We start from the raw sequence: 23,753 nt of genomic DNA on the forward strand, positions 1-23,753 counted from the left end.
ATCGGACAGAAGATCTTTCTCTCTGTCTCTCCTCTCTGTATATTTGACTTGCTAATAAACATAAAATAAATGTAAAAAAAACCTCCATGAATTTCAAGATGATAGGTTAAAATGTAAACAGACAATTTCTCTCTCTTTTTTTTTTAAAGATTTATTTTTATTACAAAGTCAGATATACAGAGAGAGGAGGAGAGACAGAGAGGAAGATCTTCTGTCCAATGATTCACTCCCCAAGTGAGCCGCAACGGGCCAGTGCGCGCCGATCCAAAGCCGGGAACCAGGAACCTCTTCCAGGTCTCCCACGCAGGTGCAGTGTCGCAATGCACTGGGCCGTCCTCTACTGCTTTCCCAGGCCACAAGCAGGGAGCTGGATGGGAAGTGGAGCTGGATGGGACTAGAACCAGCGCCCATATGGGATCCCGGGGCGTTCAAGGAGAGGACTTTAGCCGCTAGGCCACGCCGCCGGGCCCAACAGATAATTTCTCTTACGAAATAACAATTTACAGAAGCATTCTAAGTCAAAGGCGTGACCTTGGGAATCAACTATATTTAAAAAGGGCAAAAGGAAGCAATGAGCACATAATTATCACATGATTATATACATCTGTTATGTCTTTTGAGCAAGACCTCCCTAAAATATTTCACCTATTTTATACCCTTTAATTCAAAATTTCAAATTTATTATTTTTTTAAAGACTTATTTATTTTTTATTGGAAAGGCGGATATACAGAGAGAAGAGACAGAGAGGAAGATCTTCTGTCCGATGGTTCATTCCCCAAGTGGCTGCAAAGGCTGGAGCTGAGCCAATCTGAAGCTAGGAGCCAGGAGCTTCTTCTGGGTCTCCCAAAGCTTTGGGCTGTCCTTGATCGCATTCCCAGGTCACAGGCAGGGAGCTGGATGGGAAGTGGAGCTGCCAGGATTAGAACCGGCGTCCATATAGGATCCTGGAGTGTTCAAGATGAGGACCTTAACCACTACACTATCTCGCCAGGCCCCAAATTTTCCAATTTTAAAACGGTGACTAGCTAGGGGAGTAACACAAATATAGAATATAAATTTTTAAATATTTACTTATTTTTATTGGAATGATAGGTTTACAGAGAGAAGGAGAGAAAAAGATCTTCCATCCACTGGTTCAATCCCCAAAATGGCTACAATGGCCAGAGATAAGTGGATCCGAAGCCAGGAATCAGGAGCAGGAGCTACTTCCAGGTCTCCCACTTGGGTGTAATGTCCCAAGGCTTTGGGCCATTCTCTACTGAAATTCCCAAGCTACAGGCAGGGAACTGGATGGGAAATGAAGCAGTTGGGACACAAACTGGCAACTATATGGGATGCTGGTACTTTTGGGTGGAGGATTTGCTAGTTGAGCCATTGCACTAGGTGTATTTTAATTTTAATTTTTTTAATTTAATTTTTTTTAAACACACAATTGATTTCTTTTTTTTAAAGATTTATTTATTTTATTACAAAGTCAGATATACAGAGAGGAGGAGAGACAGAGAGGAAGATCTTCTGTCCGATGATTCACTCCCCAAGTGAGCCGCAATGGCCAGTGAGTGCACGCTGATCTGAAGCCGGGAACCAGGAACCTCTTCCGGGTCTCCCACAGGGGTGGCAGGGTCCCAAAGCATTGGGCCGTCCTCAACTGCTTTCCCAGGCCACAAGCAGGGAGCTGGATGGGAAGTAGAGCTGCCGGGATTAGAACTGGCCCCCACATGGGATCCTGGGGCGTTCAAGGCGAGGACTTTAGCCGCTAGGCCACTGCGCCGGGCCCTATATTTTAATTTTTAAACCCAGATTTTCTTACACTGTGACAGTTGTACAAACATTATATTCATTCTCATGACTGGCTGTAAATGACTGAATTAGACCTCTTTAGCAATAAAATAACAGGATCCTATCTATTTAAATGTGACACTATTGAGAAAGAAGTGACATATTAAAACGCTTATTCAAAGTATTTTGAACAGCATCAAGTTTGAAAAACAAACTGGAAGACACTGTTTTCAATATTTATATTCCTCTTCTGAGCCATCCTAATCAAAGTAATCTACATCAGCAGGTATGGCATGTGTGAGAAACTTTTTAATACATCTTACTTCCTTTGGTTCATATACCTGTGGTTGAAGTGCATATAATTCACATTACCTAAAACATTAAGTTTTTCTATACCTTTCAACCCAGTTTAAACAACAGAATTTCATATAGAATGCTAGACACTTTTTAAAACATGTCAAATACCAAACTATAAACTTTAACTAACTACAAATAGAAAATGAAAAGTGTCAAAAATAACATTTCTCAACCAAAAAGGACATTTCAAACATGTCAAATTATTTTAGTTCTTTATTGCACATCAAATGAAATACTAAGATATAGTATTTAGTGTGTGAGTAGCTTAAAGTTCACTGTGGAGGGCCCAGCGCGATAGCATAGTGGTTAAAGTCCTCGCCTTGAACACACTGGGATCCCATATGGGTGTCGGTTCTAATCCCAGCTAACCTGTTTCCCATCCAGCTCCCTGCCTGTGGCCTGGGAAAGTGATCAAGGACAGTCCAAAGCTTTGGAACCCTGCATGCGCATGGGAGACCCAAAAGAAGCTCCTGGCTCCCAACTGGCTCAGCTCCCGCTGTTGCAACTGCTTGGGGAGTGAACCATCGGACGGAAGATCTTCCTCTCTGTCTCTCATCCTCTCTGTATATCTGACTGCAATAAAAATAAATCTTTTTTTTCTTTTTTTTATTATATTTTTTTACAATCTTTACATAGTTAATTACGGTAAAAAGGTTCAAGGGTTATAGGGAAGTGGGTAAGACTATTCTTTCCATATTGTTTCCTTCTTGTATCTGAGGTAAAGGGGGATATTGAGGGAGAAGCCCTACCCAGTTTCCCACCCACCCCAAATCCCGGACGTGGGGCATGTTCTGAGATACTTGCTCAAGTGGTTTTGATAGTTCACCAGTCATGAATCGCTGCCAGTCTCGCCACTCCAAGCACGATGAGGTCATCGAAGAATCCACTGATTGACATAGTCTATCATAGAGTCTCCATCTGTCCAGTATTTCGCTGCCAACATATAGCTGAGGTGGTTGATTGACTTGTTCTTTCTTCTGTCTTCTCTTGGCTAGGGTTCTGAGTCCGCCATTTCGATTGGGGAGATCCCCAAAAAAACTGTGAGGTATTCCCAGACCAGATTCTTGTATGTTCTAGCAAGCACAGGACCCGGCACAGTCCATCACCACGATCAGCTGGTGGTTACAATTCCTGGGTTGGTTCTGTTTTTAGTCCCGACTTCCACTGGAACCAGTGGGTGTTGCAGTCCAGTCTGGTTCGGCCCAGCACACACTCGGCCCTCACATAAACAAGTGGGAGCTGCAGCCTAGTTGGGGCGACCCACAATAACCCCCACCAGGCCCGCCCCCTATCCTGGTTTGCCAGTATGCGTAGCTGACTAGTCCAGTCTGTTCCATATCCCATTTGGCTCTTGTACATGTCACTGGGTATTAAAGCTTAGTTCCATCTAACCAGCTCAACTATCCAGCCCTCACTGATGTTGTTGAGTGCCTCTCTGTCTAGCGACCCCAGCTCTGGTCCTAGTTTTCATGCCCTGCCGTGGGAGTAGTAACCCAAGAGGGAGGAGCCCACTATTTCCCTCCCAGGTCTCTCTCAATCCCCGGTTTATGCACTCTTCGGGTGGTTCTGTGGTTTGACTTGACAGAATTAGACCCACAGTTCACTGTGGGTTCCTCTTGTAACTACTTTATTTGAAAAGGGATTTGCATTTTTGTGTCATTCGTTTAATATATTACCACTATTATAAGCAAAAGAACACATTTAATTTGATTACAACAGGACACTAATCCATCTGGGAATGCTGCCTGCATTCCCCTCCCAGAGTACCTGGGTTTGATTCCTAGCAGTTCTGGCTCCTCACACCAGCTTCCTGCCAGTGCAGACACTGGAGTTAGCAGAGATGGCTCAAGTAACAGAGCTCCTGCCAACCACAGGGGAGACTGGATTCAGTTCTTAGCACTCCTGCTCTTGTTCTCTCTTTCTCATCTACATGCCTTTTAAAATAAATAAAAATTTCTTTAAAATCATATTAAAATGCAAAAACAAAAAATGATAAAAAATCTAAGGAAAAATAAAAGGAAAGATGACTTTAAAAAGGAAACTAATGAGTGCATTTTGTTTACTATGATTTTATTATTAGGAACATACTGGAACCATAAGACTAAACTGATTTTGTTTCTAAAGGTACAGACTTACATGTATGAAGTATAGGAAGAAAACTATTAACCAACTACTTATTGAAGGGGAAAATCTGGAAGGAAAGGAGAAATCAAGGACATGAAAGAAGCATGGTAACAAAAGTTTATGGCTAAAAATTTTACTGCAGGTTTAACTGTTCTTTTCCCTTCTTGACATAATCCACAGGCATCACTTTTCCTAAGTTTTTTCTTATAAGACTGATGTTATATGAGAGAAGAAACAAAGAGGAATACACAATTTGATTACCCTGAAAGTTAAATACTAATCTCTTCTGCCTCTTTCCCTTATCTTCTTTTTTTTTTTAAGATTTATTTTATTTTTATTACAAAGTCAGATATACTGAGAGGAGGAGAGACTTTCCCTTATCTTCTTTTTTTTTTTAAGATTCATTTTATTTTTATTACAAAGTCAGATACACTGAGAGGAGGAGAGACAAAGAGGAAGTAGAGCTGCCGGGATTAGAACCAGAGGCCATATGGGATCAAGCCGAGGACCTTAGCCACTAGGCCACGCTGCCGAGCCCCTCCCTTATCTTCTTAATCTTCCTACCTTTCCTTGTCTAAGCATCAGCACAGAATGAAGTGATCTAAAATAGGACATAATTTGCTAACTTCCAAAGTGATACCAAGCATACAACAAATATGTATGACAACTACATAAAATATATGCACACACCACTTCAGCTTCAGAAATCAGAGTTTTAAACATTCAGAATAACTGAAGAACAAATTCTTATTTGCCAAGTTTGATTGCCTTTCTGAACTGAAACCAAGAAAAAAAAATTCATCAAGATAATATTATAGAACGTTAAAGATTGGAGCAAGCCTTTTCTACAGAAAATTTTCTTTGGGGTGTAGCAATTGGCCTAGCACTAAAAGATGCTGCTTGGGATATCTGTATCATCCACTGGAGTTCCTGAATTTAATGTGCACCCTAACATGAGAGACAGTAGGTAATGGCTCAAGTTGTGGGTCTCTGCTACCCACATGAAAGACTGAGCTATCACCTCCCGACTTTCAACCTCCCCCAGGCCTGGTAGTAGGGGCATCCACGGAGTGAACCAACAGATAGCATATTTCTTTCGTTCTGCCTCTCTCTCTTTGTCTCTCAAACTAAGAAAGTTATATTTTTAAAGTGAACATTTTGATTAATATCTTATAAGTTTACTAATTTTAAAAATTAATATGAAATATTTCTAGATAAACAGAGAACTGGGAAGATTATAACAAATGCCAATGTTCCCATCTCCCTGAAATTAGATCATTTTCTTTCTGTTTCTCTCTCAGTCTCTGTAATTCTGTCCTTTCAATAAATAAATAAATCGGAAGCAAGGAAAACAGGAAGGAAGGATGGTAAGAAAGAAGGAAGGTAGAAAACATTACAGACATAATTAATATTTGTTGGGAGGATTGTTGCACAGTGGGTTAGGCTGCCACTTGAGAGTTCCAGATCCTATACTGGAGCACAAATTGAAGTCCCAGCTACTGCAGTTCCAGTGCAGTTTCCTGCTAATATGCCTGGAAAAGTGTAAATGATGTCTCAAGTGTCAGGGTGGGTCCCTGATACCCACATGAGAGATGGCATTTAGAGAGGAAACCAATAGATGAAAGATTTTTCTCTCTTTCCTTCTCCCTCATTACCCCTTCTCAGTCTTCCAAACAAATAAATCATTTTTTTAATTTAAAGATTTTTTGAGAAATAAAAAATAAATAACTGAAGTTGAGTACCTTTTCCTAGTAATCCATTCCCACTTTAAATCAGATAAGCAACCTACGAATGTTTATATATTACTATGAATACAGAGATAGTCCCCAAATTCCATTGGTTTGACTTACTTTTAAACTTCATGATGATATACAAGCAATACACATTCATCAGAAATCATACTTTGAATGTTGATCTTTTCTCACACCAGCAATAAACAATGTAATCTCCTGTGGTGTGGGCAGCAGCAAAGTGTTGCAGCTCCCAGTCAGCCACGCAACTAGCAGGGTCAACAAAAGATACTCTATAGTGAATTGTGTTGCTAAGTTACAATGCTTGGTAGGGTGGGTATACTAAAGGTATTTACAATCTTACAGTATTTTCAACTCAGGGTGAGTTTATTAGGATAGAACACCATCAAAAATTGAGAAGTATCTGCTCATATTTGCTAGGGAATAGGACAGCAGACATTTTAGTAACCAACAATACTCACATGGATGCTACATACTACAATACCAACCCTCCAATAAACACTCTGAACACAAAACTTGACACAAATTGTCACACATGATTGCTGGAAGAAATTAGCATATTATCGTGCAATTCTACTAGGATGGGATATACTTGGAAGCTTGTGCGTACTACCTCCTTGACCTCATTCCATGAGGTTTTTCCCTTTGCTGATTTTAATATTTCCTTTTATTTAACCAAACTGTACTTGTAATAGCTCTTTGGACTCTTATAAGACCTAGGAAATCAAGAAGCCTTGGGGGCAGTACTGGGATTTCCAACATGGTATCACAATGTATTTACTCTGTATCTTGCTGTAATCCTTCTACACAGGTTTTCAAATTCCTAGCTTTTTAAAATTAATTTTTTGTAATTGGAAAGTCAGATATACAGAGAGGAGGAAAGACAGAGAGAAAAATCTTCTGTCGCTGATTAACTCCCCAAGTGGCCACAATGGCCGGAGCTAATCCAATCCGAAGTCAGGAGCCAGAAGCTTCTTCCAGGTCTCCCATGCAGGTGCAGGGTCCTAAGGCTTTGGGCCATTCTCCACTGCCATACCAGGCCACAAGCAGGGAGCTGGATGGGAAGTGGAGCAGCTGAGACTCCAACTTGCACCCATATGGGATCCTAGCAGATGTAAGGTGAGGGGAGAGGAAGAAAGGAAAAGGAAGAGGAAGTGAGAGGGGAGGAGTGAAGAGAGGGGAGGGAGGAGAGGGGAAGGAAGGGAGGGGCAGGGAAGGGGGAGGGGAGGGGAAGGGAAAGGGGAGAGGAAGGGGGAGGAAATAGGAGGAAAAGGGAGGGGTAGGAAAGGGGGAGGGGAAGGGAAAGGAGAGGAGGAAATAGGAGGAAAGGGGAGGGGTAGGGAGGGAAGCGGATCAGAGGGGAGAGCAGGAGAGAAGGGAGGGGCAGGGTAGGGACCAGAAGGGAGGGGTAGAGGGGAGGGGAAGGGAGAGGAGGGGTAGAGCAAATTGCAGAGTGAAACAGATGAATAGAGATAAGGGGGAGGGAGGAGGTGGGAGAAACAGAGAGGGAGATAGCATCCGCTAGTGTACTTCCCAGGACTAGGTCAGGTAGAAGCCAGGAGTATTTCCATACAGGTGTTTCCCTCATAGGTGTCAGGGACTCAAGTAATTGCATTTTTGCCTGCTGCTGCCTTCCCAGACACATTAACAAGAAGCTGGATTGCAAGTGGAACAGCTGGGACTCAGACCACAGTCTGACATAGAATGCCAGCATCACATGCAACAGCCTAATCCACATGCCACAATGTTATTTCCTTATCTATTCAACTTTAATGGTTAAAGATTTTCTTCTTTTTTTCTTTAAATTTTTAAATTGTCTTGAATCTATTCTAGCAATTCCTAACTTCTGAATGTATCCCTTCCCATGCTCATGTTGAAATTTCACTCCCATTGGGTAACATGAAGGATTGGGGAATCTTAAGAAACGATTAGCTCATGAAGATTCCACTGTTACGAAGGGGATCTGGGTTTCAAGAAAGGGTATAAGACAGTAGGTGTGCTGTGCTCTGATGGTTGGCTATCTGAGGACACAGCATTTTATTCCTTTGGAGAATATAAAAACAAGTCACCATATCAGAAGACAACGCCTTCAGAGGACACAGTCCTGCCTGTGGCTTGGCCCTCATGTTCCTAGTCTCTAGAATGATGAGCAACAAATTAGTATTTATAAATTACTCCATTTGTGGCAGCTTGCTATAGCAGCATAGACTAATATAATAATTTTTTAGAAAACTCCCCATTGGATTTATGTCTTCAGATTCATTTTTAAGGCCTTTTATGTTTTCATGTTCTTTTTAAATCTCTAGTGCATTAGTACCCTTGCTCCTTCTGCTACTTGAAACATTACTGATTTTTTGTATGTTTCTTCATAATGTTATGAGTTTATCTATTTTTTAACTCCAAATTACTCTTTATTATCCATTTCATTAACCACTGCTCTTATCTTTCTTCCCCTTTTCTTATACATTCCTAAGATTATCTTTGTTTTTCTTCTCTTTTCTGAAACCAGATTACCCTGTCAAAGTCTTAGTCAGCTAATGACTAGGTGAGCAGTCTTGGAAATGTTGTGAAACTTCTTCATATCTATTTCTGCTTCATAAAATGGGAATAAAGATAGTTATTTAAACATTAGTTAGCTATGAGATGATACACTTAAACCCCTTATGGAGCAGAAATTTGGCCTGGTAGTTAGAATGCTGTTAGGATATGAAATTCCTGTGTCAGGCCCGGCGGCGTGGCCTAGCGGCTAAAGTCCTCGCCTTGAAAGCCCCGGGGTCCCATATGGGCGCAGGTTCTAATCCCGGCAGCTCCACTTCCCATCCAGCTCCCTGCTTGTGGCCTGGGAAAGCAGTTGAGGACGGCCCAATGCATTGGGACCCTGCACCCGCGTGGGAGACCCAGAAGAGGTTCCAGGTTCCCGGCTTCGGATAGGCGCAACACTGGCCGTTGCGCTACTTGGGGAGTGAAACATCAAACGGAAGATCTTCCTGTCTCTCCTCCTCTGTGTATATCTGGCTGTAATAAAATGAATAAATCTTTAAAAAAAAAAAAAAGAAATTCCTGTATCAGAGTGCCAAGAGTTCAGAACCAGGATCTGCTGATGACTGCAGCTTCCTGTTAATGCAGTCTGTGGGAGGCAGCAATGATGGCTCAAGTGAAGTGGGTTCCTGTCACTTACATGGCAGACCTGGTTTATTTTCACTTATCATATTCAAGGTTCCTCCATATTGTAACATTTCACAGAAATGGCTTTTTAAAGACTGAATAGAAGGTCCAGCATGATGGCTCAATTAGGTAATCCTCCCCCTTCAAGCGCTAGCATCTCATAGGTGCACCAGTTCTGGTCCTGGCTGCTCCACTACTGATCCAGCTCCCTGTTTATTGCCTAGGAGGGCAGTGGAGGATGGTCTAACACCTTAGCTTCTGCAGCTGCTTGGGAGACATCGAAGAAGCTCCTAGCTTCTGGCTTTAGATTGACTCAGCTCCAGCCACTGCAGCCATTTGGGGAGTGAACCAGCAGACAGAAGATTTTTCTGTCTCTCCTCTCTCTAAAATCTGCCTTTTCAATAAAATAAAGAAATCTTTTTTTAAAAAAAGGCTAGATAGAATTGCATTGCTTGTATTCACCCACTTTTGTTTATTCATTCATCTTTCTTTTTTTTTACATTTATTTATTTATTTTTATTGCAAAGTCAGATACACAGAGAGGATGAGAGATAGAGAGGAAGATCTTTTGTCTGATGTTTCACTCCCCAAGTGGCCGCAACGGCTGGAGCTGAGCCAATCCAAAGCCAGGAGCCAAGAGCTAGGATAAGTGAAATACCAGGAGCCTATGGAACTATATCATAAAATGATGATAATAATAATCACAACAATAATAAAATGTTAAAAAAAAAAAAAGAAATGAAAATTGGAAGGCTGGTATGACAGATCAACTGTATAATGCTCTCCTTGCAAGCATCAGCATCTCATATGGATAACAGTTCCTGCCCTGGCTGCTCCACTTCTGATTGAGCTCCCTGCTTACTGCCTCGGAGGGCAGTGGAGGATGGCTTTACACCCTGGGCCTCTGTACCCACTTGGGTGACTTGGATGCTCCTAGCTTCTGGCTTTAGGTTGGCGCAGCTCCAGCCATTGAGGTCATTTTGGGAGTGAATAGATAGAACATCTTTCTTGCTGTCTCTCCTTCTCTCTACAAATTTACCTTTTCAGTTAAAAAAAAAATGAAGCTAAAAAAAAATGAAAGATGGCCAAAGTAAATAGACATCTCATGTTCATAAACTGGAATATTTAATGTGGATGGCAGTACCCGGTTGTGATCTATATTTTTAATAACACTCTATTAAAATCCCAATTATGTTTTTCAATAAAAATAGAACAGACTCAAAATTCACATGGAGTGCAAAGGATTATGATAACTAATGACAACTAATGGCAAGGATTTAGCCACTAGGTTATCACACTGGGTCCAGTTGATTTTTATGATTAATTAATCAGAAAGGCAGAGCAACACAGAAAGAGTACAGAGAGGGAGGGAGAGGGAGAAATCTATCTGCAGGTTCACTCCTCAACTGGGTCAAACAGTCAGATGTGGGCTAGGATGCAGCTAGGATCCTGGAATCCTATCCTGGTCTCCCAATTGGGTAGCAGCGACCCAGGCACTCGGACCATCCTCCATTGCCTTCTCTGGAGCCTTAGCAGGAATCTGAATCAGAAGTCATGTAACTGTTACTCCAATACAGGATGCTGCCATAATAGGCAGTGGCTTAATGCACTATGCCACAATGCTGGCCCTACTGTCAGCTAATTTTTTTAAAGATTTATTTATTTTTATTACAAAGTCAGATATACAGAGAGGAGGAGAGACAGAGAGGAAGATCTTCCCTCCGATGATTCACTCCTCAAGTGACTGCAAAGGCTGGTGCTGTGCCAATCTGAAGCCAGGAATCAGGAACCTCTTCCAGGTCTCCCACGCGGGTGCAGGGTCCCAAAGCTTTGGGCCGTCCTTGACTGCTTTCCCAGGTCACAAGCAGAGAGCTGGATGGGAAGTGGAGCAGCTAGGATTAGAACCAACGCCCATATTGGTTCCTGGTGCGTTCAAGGTGAGGATTTTAGCTGCTAGGCCACTGTGCCGGGCCCGTCAACTAATTTTTGACAAGGATATAAGATTATTCAGTAAAGAAAATAATACTTTTTGAGCAAATAGTGCTGGAACAACTGAATATCCATATACAAAAGGAAGAAGTTGAGGGTTCAGTGTAATAGCCTAGTAGCTAAATCCTTGCCATGCAGGGATCCCATATGGGAACCAGTTCCTGTTCCAGCTGCTTCACTTCACATTCAGCTCCCTGCTTGTGGCCTGGGAAAGCAGTCAAGGATGGCCCAAGGCCTTGGGACCCTGCATGGGAGACCTGGAGGAGGCCTCTGGCTTCAGATCAGTTCAGCCCTGGCTGTTGCAGCCACTTGGGGAGTGAACCAGAAGATGGAAGATCTTTCTCACTGTATCTCCTTCTCTCTCTAAATATGCTTTTGCAATAAAAAAATAAATCTTTAAAAAAAAGGGCAAAAGTTGGATGTTTACCTCACAACCACACAAAAACAAACTTAAATTGGATCAAGGCTCTAAGCACAGAATCAAATCTACAAAGCTTAGAGGAAAACATAGGGAGAATCTGAAAACCAAATTTTTAGCAATGATATTTTTTAGATATGCTGTTAAAACTATGAGCAACAGAAGAAACAAGAAGTTGGATTTCATCAAACTTTGAAACTTACCAGAGGCAAATATCAAGAGAATGGAAAGATAGCCCATAGAAGAAGCAAAAATACTAGTAAATCACACATTTAATTAGAGTCTAGTATGTAGAATATATTAAATTTTATAACTCAACAACAAAGATAAATATCTCAATTAAAATATGGGCAAAGGGCCCAAAGAGACATTCTTTCACAAAGGATATACAAATGACCAATATGTATATGAAAATACACTTGAGGTTATTAGTCATAGGGAAATAAATGGAATATCATTCACATCAGAAGAAATGACAATATTGAAAATGCAAAAGGGAAAGGGAGAAAAATAGTATTTTATGTGGAGAAATCATAACCCATACACATTTTCCTGGTGGGAGTGTTAAGTGTGCAGCTGTCAGGAAAAACAGTTTGGCAGTTCTTTACATAGCTATATATAGAATTAACACACTCAGCAATTCCACATCTAGGTACAAAGAACTGCAAACAGGTGTTCAACAAAAACGTGTACAACAATGTTCACAGCAACACTACTGGCAAAATCCAAAAAGTAGAAATAACCCAAACATCCATCAGTGTCTGAATAGAGCACAATGTGTATCCATGTCACTATTATCAAGCTATAAAAAAGAACACAGAACTGATACATAATGTATGACAACTAAACCTTGAAAAAAACCTTTGCTAAGAAAAAAATACCAGACACATGGTTCTATGATCTTAAACATACAGGTTAATCCATAGACAGAAGCAAATTCCTGGTTGTCAGGGATTGGGTGTGTGAAACAACAAGGGATGACTATCTAATGAGTTTGGAGTTCACTTCCTTGGTGATGAAAATGTTCAGGAAGCGGATAGTGCTGATGAACCCATAATAATGTGAAAGCATTAAATATGAGGAAATTTTATATTTTGGTGACTTTTTTGTATGTTTTGCCAAATAAAAATTATTTTTCATTAAAAACCTTTTTGCATGATATAATAAAGCCATATTTGAAGGGACTTCAAACATTCAGGAAAAACTAAATTTAAAAATTAGTTAATTTTGGCATAAAAGATTTGAAATTCATGTATAGCTTTTTTTTTATGTAGTTTTCCCATTAAGCATTCTCTACAAACTCTTTGATTATACTTCATAAAAAGGCAGTAAGAGAGAAATTACAATAAAAGTAATTTATAAAACATTAGTATCTAATTCATTTGTAAAAATTTGATACAAATATATAAAACCATTCTACAAAGTTTTCTGGCTAAGTGGTGCAAAGTAATACACATTATATATAAAGAAATCATTATGATAAAGTAGCTCATATAAAAATAGACTACCAGAAATTAAATTCTTATTCAAACAGCTTTAAAGGATCAATTTATTCTAAATATCTCACATTAGATAAAAATTAATGTGGCCAAGCCACAGTAAACAAATATATCCAGAACCTGATAATACAAGGATATAACAGTATGAAACTAGCCATATGTTTTGATCCATTAACTTCATTCTAAGTACTATACTTCTAAAGGAACATTCAAATTATGAAGAACAGTAAATAATTGAGAAAAATGAAAATATAGTCATAATCATGACAATGAAACTGAAAAAACACAAAGTAATCTAAATAATGAATAACAGTGGATATCAGTGAACTATTATAATTGTCTAACCCCAATGGAATACATGTGTATACATGGAAAACAGAATTAAATAAAACTGGGATGTTTATTTTTGGTCTAAAATAATTTTAAAACTTAGTCATACCTTTTTCGCAACACATGTTTTTCCTAAACTTTTGAAGATACTTCAGGTGGATATATCCATATATTTAAAAAGGCAAGTATGTAACGATTAATCGGTAAAAAGGTATGTAAGAAATAAACTTTAAAATGGTGCATACATTGATTTTAACCCTTTATATATTAATGATACCTGGAACAGAATTTGGTATAAGAGTTTAGAATGTAACAGCAATAATTCTGAGAACTTATTTCTAATCACCTTTTTTTTTACTCAAAGGTGTGGAGAAAAACATGCAAGACTACTATATATGATCATATGACACATATATATGTGATAATACGTATATGTGACAATATACAATAATACAAATATAGGATAAATATAAGTTTAGAAGAAAATCTATGTAATGAAAATAAGATAATTTCATAGATGTGTAGGTCAACCATGTTGGAGACCATGATATTTCATCTGTGTAATGAAATTAAGATAATTTCACTATAAACACTTTGTTGAGACAAAAGTTTTCAAATGAATAATTCTAGTGAAATTTCTGAGGAAAATTTTTTTTTACTAAAGTGATAGCTTCAGTCTTGCAAATAAAAATATTTTTCACATGACACTTCAATCGAAATACATAAAATGCTTTAAAGTATTAAAGAATGAGAGCAAACTATATATTCAAGCAAACTATATATTCACATATATATAAGCAAACTATATATTCACATATATAAATGTAAGTAACTGTTATAAGACCAATAAAAATGCCTTGAATAAACTCACAGTCATAACACTGTCCGGTTTTCAACCTACAAGCAACCTGTGTACAAGTGACAGCCTAAAGTACTCTAAGCAGTTGCTGCTACTGAAGCCATCACAGAAACCAGACAAATTACAGTTGAAAGTAGGAAAAAGCCAGAAAAAGTCCCCCAAAACACGAGTGGAAAGCACAGATTAAGAGTGGCTTTTCTTTTTTAAAAATTAAGAGTGTTAACCTAAAGAACATTATCTTGTCTCAAAATACCTGTATAATCTTATTTTTGTTTCTGACATTTTCCAAGAATCCACCAACTACAGAGTTATAAAGATTAATTGCAATGGTCCACTTATCAAAATCAGTGTTTGAAATAATTAAGCAGTTATATATCATTCTACAATACTGTGATTTGCTGACTCTATTTCATTTCAAACTGTAATGGGAAGAACTGCAAGAAAAAGTCATTTTGAGCTTTCCACTGTGACAGACATCCCCAGAGTATATTTCTCCCAAAATGGCCCATTTCTCAAACTATTTATCTTTTTTCTTTCCTAATCAGTTTTCACTCATAAATGTGACAAAATATAATTTCCCTTATTTTTCCTAAAAGTTCACATTCATAAGTACTTGCATTAAAAAAAAATAAACTCATCTGAAATTTATTATTAAACATTATAGCACGTAAGAAGATACACTCTTTTTTGTTCAGTCTCTATATTCTCTATTTAAGCCTGCTTTTCTGCTACATTTTAACATCACCATATGCTCTCTTTGCATACATATAACCTCACCACACAATTATTAGAGATTATAATAATGAAGAGCTTAATTTAGTCTTGCAACCAAACATATTTAAATAAATCATTTCAGTATAGTAGGCATCAATTGATTCTTACTTTGCTTTAATTTATGGAAGTCACCAACTCTATCCTTGGGAGCCTGCTTTAACACATCTGTTTGAAGTTTGGGTTCGCTCTCCAATTTGGGGCCTGGAATTAAACGCTGAAGATTGTTGGAAGGGTTCTGTTTTGAAATATCATGATCTCCATTATGGTTGACCTGTGCATCTATGACATAAAGACATCATATTAAAAGAATGTAAATTTTTTACAAAAAAAGAAAAAAATCCCTAAAGATTTACTTTACAAAAGCTAAGACATACTGTTGTCTGACACTGGAAAATCATGCAGCTTTTTTTAAAGCTTTATTCTAAGTTCTCTAATGAAATCTTACAACTAACATAACAAATATGATTTTATGTCAGGGACTAATTCTAATGTGAGTACCCCCACTGCTGCTGACTAAGCTATTCACAAATGTTTATACGATAAAAATCCAAAGATTGATACACCAATGATATCCTTATCTATTCCTTCTCCCAAATTTCACACTGCTGTCAGAAATCTCAAAAATTCAGCAGGAATTTTGAAATTTCTAATTTCTATGTCATCTTCTTCTACAGAGTGATTCACAACTGTTAACTTTTGATGATTTCTTAGCAGTCTCCTAGATAGGCCCTGTATTTCTCCCACTTTCTCATTGTTCCTCACCAAGTTCTCAATTTAGATCTTTATTATAATTAATTTTGGTTTTAAAAAAGTCCCATGCCATTCTGACTTCTATATCTTTCTGTCATTTCTTTTAAGTAGCCCCCTTCAATTATACTAATTCTAATTTTAGGGGAAAGCTTTTATAAAATAAAATGAGTATAGAATCACTATATGGATATAATAATTTATAGAAGACCACTGTGACATATCATTGCACATATATTTTAAAGAAAGTAATCTGCATACCTTGGCAGAAATAAAAAGAGAGACCACGTAGTTCAGAGAGATGCAACATAAAATTCTGTGCTTAACAAATCCATTAGGCCAAGTTCAAGATAACTGTTTCTCCCAAGTCATAACATTAACTTGAAGAATGAATGATACCACACCATGTTGCTAATGATATGCTTTATTCAATACTTGACCAATAAATTTGGTTTTAAAGGAAATTCCAAGAATAAGAATTCATACCTTCAGCCAAATCAGGGGAAAGAGGTTGTCCAGTTGGAAGATGAGAAATTTCTTGGTTACTTCCAAGTTGAGAAACTGATACAGGTTTCTTTAAAACTACAAGAAAAAATACACCTATATTATTCGCACTGCCATTGTAATTTCTAAAAATCAATAGTTACAAACCTATTTAAATTGCATAGATCCAATGATGCTTATTTTAACTTTGTAATCCTTACAGCTGTCATATTGACTAATTCATTTTTGGTTACTAAATGATACAACACAGATTTTGGTGATCAAGAAATCTGACCAGAATATAAACTCCATTACAGTACAAATTCTGTCATATTCATCAACAAAATACCAAGAATAGTATCTGGCATAAAACAGGAGCTCAACAAAGATGAATAAATAAATGAATCTCTTCACAACATTGATTTATCAACAAGATCTTTTCAAATACATGACACAAATAATAACTGACAGCTACCAATTAGGCAAAGTACTAAGAATATTATGTTCTTAGTTGTTCAGAGTTTTTTAAAAAAATTTATTTGAAAGATAAAGAATGAGTGAGATCTGTTATCTACTGGCTCACTTACCAAATATCCCCAAACTCCCCCAATTCTAGGCCAAAGCCAGGACACTGGACCCCACTCTGATTCTTCTACAAGGGTGGCAGAGACATAGGCACTCAGGTCAACATCTGATGCCTCCTAAGATGCACACCAGCAGGAAGCTGGAACTGGACGCAGAACTGGGACTTGAATTCAAGCATCCTGACACGGGATGTAGTCATCCCAAACAGCATCCCAATGCTGCACCAAACTCCTGCCCCAGTAACTCAGACCTTATCTAAATCTGACTAATCCAACAAGCTGAGGTTTTATTTTGAAGACAAAACATTTGCCTTTTGCCAACTCTTTACTATCAAAGATGTACATGCTTATAGTCAGAACTTCTCTTTGACTAAATGAAGCCATAGGCAAACAGATGATTTCTACTCACTACCACTGATCCACTGTATCCCTGGGCAGATTTGCATGACAGAAAGACAGAGAAACTAGAGCCCAGGGAAATAAAGAGAAAAACAATCAGAGTCCTATCTGTAAGAGATAATCAGTGGTCTATTTTATTCTCCTCAAACTCTGGTGTAGCAGAAAAATACTAAGTGACCCCTTTACCCATTTAATTATCTTTTTCCTGGACATATGGAAAGACCAGCCTTCCTTTGAGGGTAGGAGTTAAGGGTCCCTGGTTCTTATCTTGGGGATACAGATGAAACTGCTTTTTTGTTAAAAAAAATTATATTCCTTTTTTTAATGATGTACTTATTTATGTGAAAATCAGAGTCACCCAGGGGAAGAGACAGAAAGAGAAAGAAAGAGAGAAGGGGGAGAGGTCTTCCATCCACTGGTTCATTCTTCAAATGTGGCCAAATGGCCACAGTGACCGGGGTGGGGTCAGGCTGGAGCCAGGAGCCAGGAACTTTTTCCAGGTCTCCAACATGGTTGCAGGAGCCCAAGAACTTGGACCATCTTCTGCTGCTTTCCAAGTGCATTACTGTGAAGCTAGATCAGAAACGTAGCAGCCATGCCTCTAACATGCCAGACACTCATCTGGGGATGATGGCACAACAGGCAACAGCTTTACCTGCTACACTGCAATGCCACACCGTGATTGTACCATTTCTGGTCATAAATTCCGTGCAAATTACCTACAATCTCTTCTCTTTCTGCTGCAACTTAGGAGGCTACACAAGAAGGTGGCAGCACCATATCCTAGAGGGGATCACGGCTTAGTGGAGAGGTGCTAAAAGGGTCACCCAACCTATATCAGATAATAAGATGAACAACAGATATCACTGTTTTAAGCTATTAAAATTTGAGCTATAGCAATATTACAGTCTCATCAGCACTAGCACATCTGAGTTGCCTTATACCCTTCCAAGTACATTTCAATATTTCTACTATAGTTTCTAAATTTAAGGATTCAAGAAATTTAAAACTGATTCCAAGAAAGCACACATTCAAATTTACAAGGTGGAGGTGTTTCATATCTCACTTAGTTACCATCACCTTGCTACTCTACTCTACTTTTTGTAATACCCAATAATAGTCACTACTTAAAAAAACCATTTTATTTTGTTATAGGAAAGCAGATATACAGAGAGAAGGAGAGACAGGAAGATTTTCCATCCACTGGTTCACTCTCCAAGTAGTAGTAATAGCCAGTGCTAAGCCAATCCAAAGTCAGGAGCCAAGAGTTTCTTCTGGGTTACCCATGCAGGTGCAGGGTCCCAAGGATCTGAGCCATCCACTGCTTTCCCAGGCCACAAGCAGGGAGCTGGATGGGAAGTGGAGCATCTGGGATACAAACTTGTGTCCATATGCGATCCTGGGCATGCAAGGTGAGGTTTTAGCTACCAGGCTATCACACTGGGTCCTAAAACTGGATTTAAAGAGGCCTTTATAAGACACTGGGGTACGGGAGGCAGATATTTAGATTAGCCATGAAGATACTCGATGCTTATATTGGAGTTTCTGGGCTGAACACCTGGTTCTTGCTATGAATTCCAGCTTCATACTAATGCACACCTGGAGATGCAGCTTTGACAGATCAAGTAGTTGGGTTCCTGTCACCCACTTAGGAGAGTTTGACTGAGTTTTTAGCCTTGGCTCAAGCCAGTATGGTCCATTGCAGGCGTTGGAGAATAAAACATTGGATGAGAAGGTTTGCTTTTTCTGTGTCAAATAAAATTCTTGAAAATAAAGTAACTAGGCTGCTGCAATATTAATCGCTAATAAATTCATCTAAGCAAAAACACTAGAAATAAAGAACAAAACCTAGAGCTTGTAATTTTTTTCTCCACATGCTTATTTATTTCAGAGTTAAGAGAGACATAGAGGAAGACAGATGAAGAGAGCGCTTTTGTCTCCCCAAATGCCCACAACAGCAGGGACTGGGCTGAGTTTGAAGCCAGAAGCCACGAACTCAGTGTAGGTCTTCCTTGAGGTGGCAGAAATTCAATGATGTGAGCCAGCACTGCTGTCTCTTAACTCTGTACGAGCAGGAAAGTACACAGGGGACAGAGGCAGGCACTGTGATACAGGACATGGGCATCCGCACCTGGGTCTTAACCACCGTGTTTCTCCCTCCCTCTTTCACTCTTTCAAATAAGTTTAAAAAAAAAATCTTAAAAAAAAAAAACTCAGTGGTTATTTCTAGAAAAACCAGTAAGACAGCAAAAGATGACAGGTTTAGGATTCATTCTCTCCTTCTTCTCTATTAGCTGTCAGTTAAAGCTTCTACTCTGAGAGCCAAAAAAGAACTGACCTTGCCTTCTACAAATCTCTAAATGCTCACCTCCAATTTCTTGTTTCATGGAGCTTCACCATGCCTAAAGCATATGGAGAAATTAAGAGGCAGAAGTCGCCAACCCTGGGTGTACTCCAGGATGAGAGCCAGTACTCCAGACAAGCTGAAAATGAAGATGAGGCAGGGGTATCTGTACTCCCTAAAATGTCCAGGGGTGATTCTGATGCATGGACAAGACAACAGAAGAATAAAAACACATAGGCTTTGGCGTTGGACAGACCAAGGTTCAATTCACAGGCAAATAAGACTATGATCCTTGAAAGGAAGAATACAGATATATGAGTGGGCAATCTTTGTCAGATAAAACGGTATAAATCAGTGTTTTACCTGCTAAGGTGACTAGAATTTGCAGGACAGAAATATAAAGGAGCGAGCAAAATGGGGAGAAAAGTACATTGAGATTCCTCCCTTGGATCTTTACCCAAGGTCCAGAATCTGCAGGCACAGGTAAGACTCCATGGGGCGTGACAGAAAGGACCTGCCGCAAGAACAAAGGCTGAGCTGAAAGAAGGGATGCAGCATTTAGACAATGGATCCCTGTTCAGTAACAGAAGTGAATCCCCACTGAGTATCTTAAATATTCAGGCACGAGGTTATCAGCTCAAGCATTTAAGTTGGGAAAAAGAAAGCAGGGCAGAGGGTGGACAAACATGTTAGACTTAAGGAATATGACCTGAAGCTAAAAACAAATTAGAAATTGCCATGCCTTGCTATGATTTGAACATTAGTTTAGATGCTGAAGTGCTGTGTACAAGAGGGGATCATTAGGGGCCTAGCGCGGTGACCCAGCAGCTAAAGTCCTTGCCTTCAACGTGCTGGGATCCCACATGGGTGTCGGTCTAATCCCAGTGGCCCCACTTCCCATCCAGCTCCCTGCTTGTGGCCTGGGAAAGCAGTGGAGTACAGCCCAAAGCCTTGGGACCCTGCACCCATATGGGAGACCTGGAAGAAGCTCCAGGCTCCTGGCTTCAGCTCCTACCTAGCTCAGCTCCAGCTGTTGCAGTCACTTGAGGAGTGAATCATCGGACGGAAGACCTTCCTCTCTGTCTCTCCTTCTCTCTGTATATCTGACTTTGCAATAAAAATAAAATAAATTTTGAAAAAAAAAAGATGGGATCATTAGGACCACACTTTCAGAAGTCAGTCTTCACAAGATAGCTGATTTAAAGCCTGAGTTTGGGTCCACTCTCCTTCTTTGTTGTTTTTTTCTTTGTTTATACTTTTATTTTTATTTTTTTAAAAAGATTTATTCATTCCACTACAGCTAGACATACACAGAGGAGGAGAGACAGAGAGGAAGATCCTCTGTCCAATGATTCACTCCCCAAGTGAGCCGCAACGGGCCGATGCGCGCCGATCCGAAGCCGGGAACCAGGAACCTCTTCCGGGTCTCCCACGCGGGTGCAGTGTACCAACGCATTGGGCCGTCCTCAACTGCTTTCCCAGGCCACACGCAGGGAGCTGGATGGGAAGTGGAGCTGCCGGGATTAGAACCGGCGCCCACATGGGATCCCGGGGTCCTCAAGGTGAGGACTCTAGCAGCCAGGCCACGCCGCCGGGCCCTATACTTTTATTTTTTAAAAGATGTGTTTACTTATTTTTATTGGAAAGGCAGATAAACAAAGAAGAGGAGAGACAGAGGAAGATCTTCTGTCAGCTTAATCACTTCCTAAGTGGCCGCAACGGATGGAGCTGAATTAATCTGAAGCCAGGTTCTCCCACGCGGGTGCAGGGTCCCAAGACTTCGGGCTGTCCTCAACTGCGTTCTCAAGCCACAAGCAGCGAGCTGGAAGGGAAGTAGGGCCACTGGGACACAAACCAGTGCCCATATGGGATCCCGGTGCATGTAAGGCGAGGACTTTAGACACTAGGCTACCGTGGTGGGCCCATTTGTTTGTTCTTTTTTAAGATTTATTTATTAATCTTTTGTTAGAAAGAGATTTACTGAGAGAAAGATTTTCTATCTGCTAGTTCACTCCCAAATGACTGCAGTGGCCAGAGCTGAGACAAGCTGGAGCCAGGAGCTTCTTCAGGGTCTCCCATGCAGGTACAGGGTCCCAAGGCTTTGGGCCATCCTCTGCTGCTTTCTCGGGCCACAAGCAAAGAGCTGGATAGGAATCGGAACAGTGGTAACACGAACAAGCTGTTCCACTTCATATCCTCTTTCTCTTTATCCCCTTGGCTTACCATGTTCTTTCTCCTCGTTTGGGTCACCTACTGCCCTTATCAAACATCAAAACAATAGTATCACCTGATCTTAGTCTAGAAGCCCCAAACAGAAAGGTAAATCAGTTTTTCTTTTTTGAAATGCAGGTGTTCTTAGTGGTCACACAGACTAGTAGTTAAAACTACAGGTTAAGATACCCACAACCGGGCCCGGCGGCGTGGCCTAGCGGCTAAAGTCCTCACCTTGAAAGCCCCGGGATCCCATATGGGCGCCGGTTCTAATCCCGGCAGCTCCACTTCCCATCCAGCTCCCTGCTTGTGGCCTGGGAAAGCAGTTGAGGACGGCCCAATGCATTGGGACCCTGCACCCGCGTGGGAGACCCGGAAGAGGTTCCAGGTTCCCGGCTTCGGATCGGCGCGCATCGGCCCGTTGCGGCTCACTTGGGGAGTGAAATATCGGACGGAAGATCTTCCTCTCTGTCTCTCCTCCTCTGTGTATATCTGGCTGTAATAAAAAATGAATAAAATCTTTAAAAAAAAAAAAAAAAAAAAGATACCCACAACCTATTTTGCAATTTCTGGGTTTGATTCCCAGTTCTACTGCCTAGTTCCCCTGACAGTGTGACTCCTGGGAGACAGCCAAAATAGTTGGGTGTGTGCCACTCACAAAGCTTCCAGCCAGGGCTGCTGCACAGAGCTGGGGAGTGATTCAGTGGAGGAGGTCTCTCTATCTGTCCACATTACTTTGCTTCTCAGTCTGTTTCTTGAATAAAAACTGGGAGAACAGCTGCCTCGGGTATTTCACTATGGTACTGAAAAGCCAAATATTTGCCTTAACAAGGTACAAAGCTAAAGTCGGCCAGAATCAGGAGGCTTCTCCACTAATTTAACTATTTCCCAGGACAAAATTCAACACCCTCAACAAGCTATACAAGCCTCGGCATAATCACTCTTACAGCACACAATAATGTTACTAGACAAACTGACAAAGCAAAGAATATAATCCATACTCAAGAACAAACACAGGAGGTTGGCACCATGGCGCAGTAGGCACCTGTAATGCCGGCATCCCCTATGGGTATAATTTTGAGTCATGGTGCTTCATTTCTGATCCAGCTCCCTGCTTATGGCCTGGGAAAGCAGAGAGGATGGCCCAAGTTTTGGGGCCCCAGTATCCATGAGGGAGACCTGGAAGAAGCTCCTGCCTTTAGATCATTCCACCTCCAGCCATCGTGGCCATCTAACTGTGGCCATTTGGGGAGTGAACCAGCAGATGGAAATCCTCTCTTCTCTTTCTCTAACTCTGCCTTTCAAATAAAAATACAAGCAAATCTTTTTTTTTAAAAGATTTATTTTATTTTTATTACAAAGTCAGATATACTGAGAGGCAGAGAGATAGAGAGGAAGTGGAGCTGCTGGGATTAGAACCAGCGGCCATATGGGATCAAGCCGAGGACCTTAGCCACTAGGCCATGCTGCCGAGCCCAATACAAGCAAATCTTAAGAAACAAACGAACCAAAGGGGCAGGTGCTAAGATGCCCAAGTTCCTCATCAGAGGGCCTAGTTTCAATTCCCAGATCTGACTCCTAAGTACAGTTCATGCTAACACAGACTCTGAATAAGCAATGATGGCTCAAGAAACTGGGTTCCTGACACCATGTTCAAGACCTGGATGGAATTCCTTGCTCTCGACTTTGGCCCCAGCTGGGGACAGTCAGAGGCACTATGGGAGCACAGCCACTGCAGGGAGTGTCTCTCTTGCTCTCTTTCCTGCTCTTCTCCCCCACCCTTTCTTTCTAGCTGTCTTGTTGTCTCTCTGCTTCTCAAACTACATGAAACATCAGTGATCTGTGGGTTAATATAATGTAGTTTGAAAAGCATGTGATGTAAATCCCAGAAGAATAAAAAGAGACTAAAGCAGGGAAAAAGAAGGCTGAACATTTTCCA

General features: G+C 40.3%; 1 protein-coding gene across 4 annotated transcripts in view; it reads right to left on the reverse strand.

The window, feature by feature from the left end:
• GOLM2 (golgi membrane protein 2) overlaps positions 1-23,753 on the reverse strand; it is a 76,048-nt gene that overhangs the window by 12,229 nt on the left and 40,066 nt on the right. For all 4 annotated transcript variants that reach the window (XM_058665918.1, XM_004578124.4, XM_004578122.4 and 1 more), the window contains 2 exons: positions 16,280-16,375; positions 15,155-15,325 (listed from right to left, as the gene is read on the reverse strand). In XM_058665918.1, the coding sequence (XP_058521901.1) occupies positions 15,155-15,325; positions 16,280-16,375 (267 nt within the window). The remainder of the gene's footprint in view (positions 1-15,154; positions 15,326-16,279; positions 16,376-23,753) is intronic.

Source organism: Ochotona princeps, chromosome 6 (assembly GCF_030435755.1).
Source record: "Ochotona princeps isolate mOchPri1 chromosome 6, mOchPri1.hap1, whole genome shotgun sequence".
NCBI classification, from domain to species: domain Eukaryota; kingdom Metazoa; phylum Chordata; class Mammalia; order Lagomorpha; family Ochotonidae; genus Ochotona; species Ochotona princeps.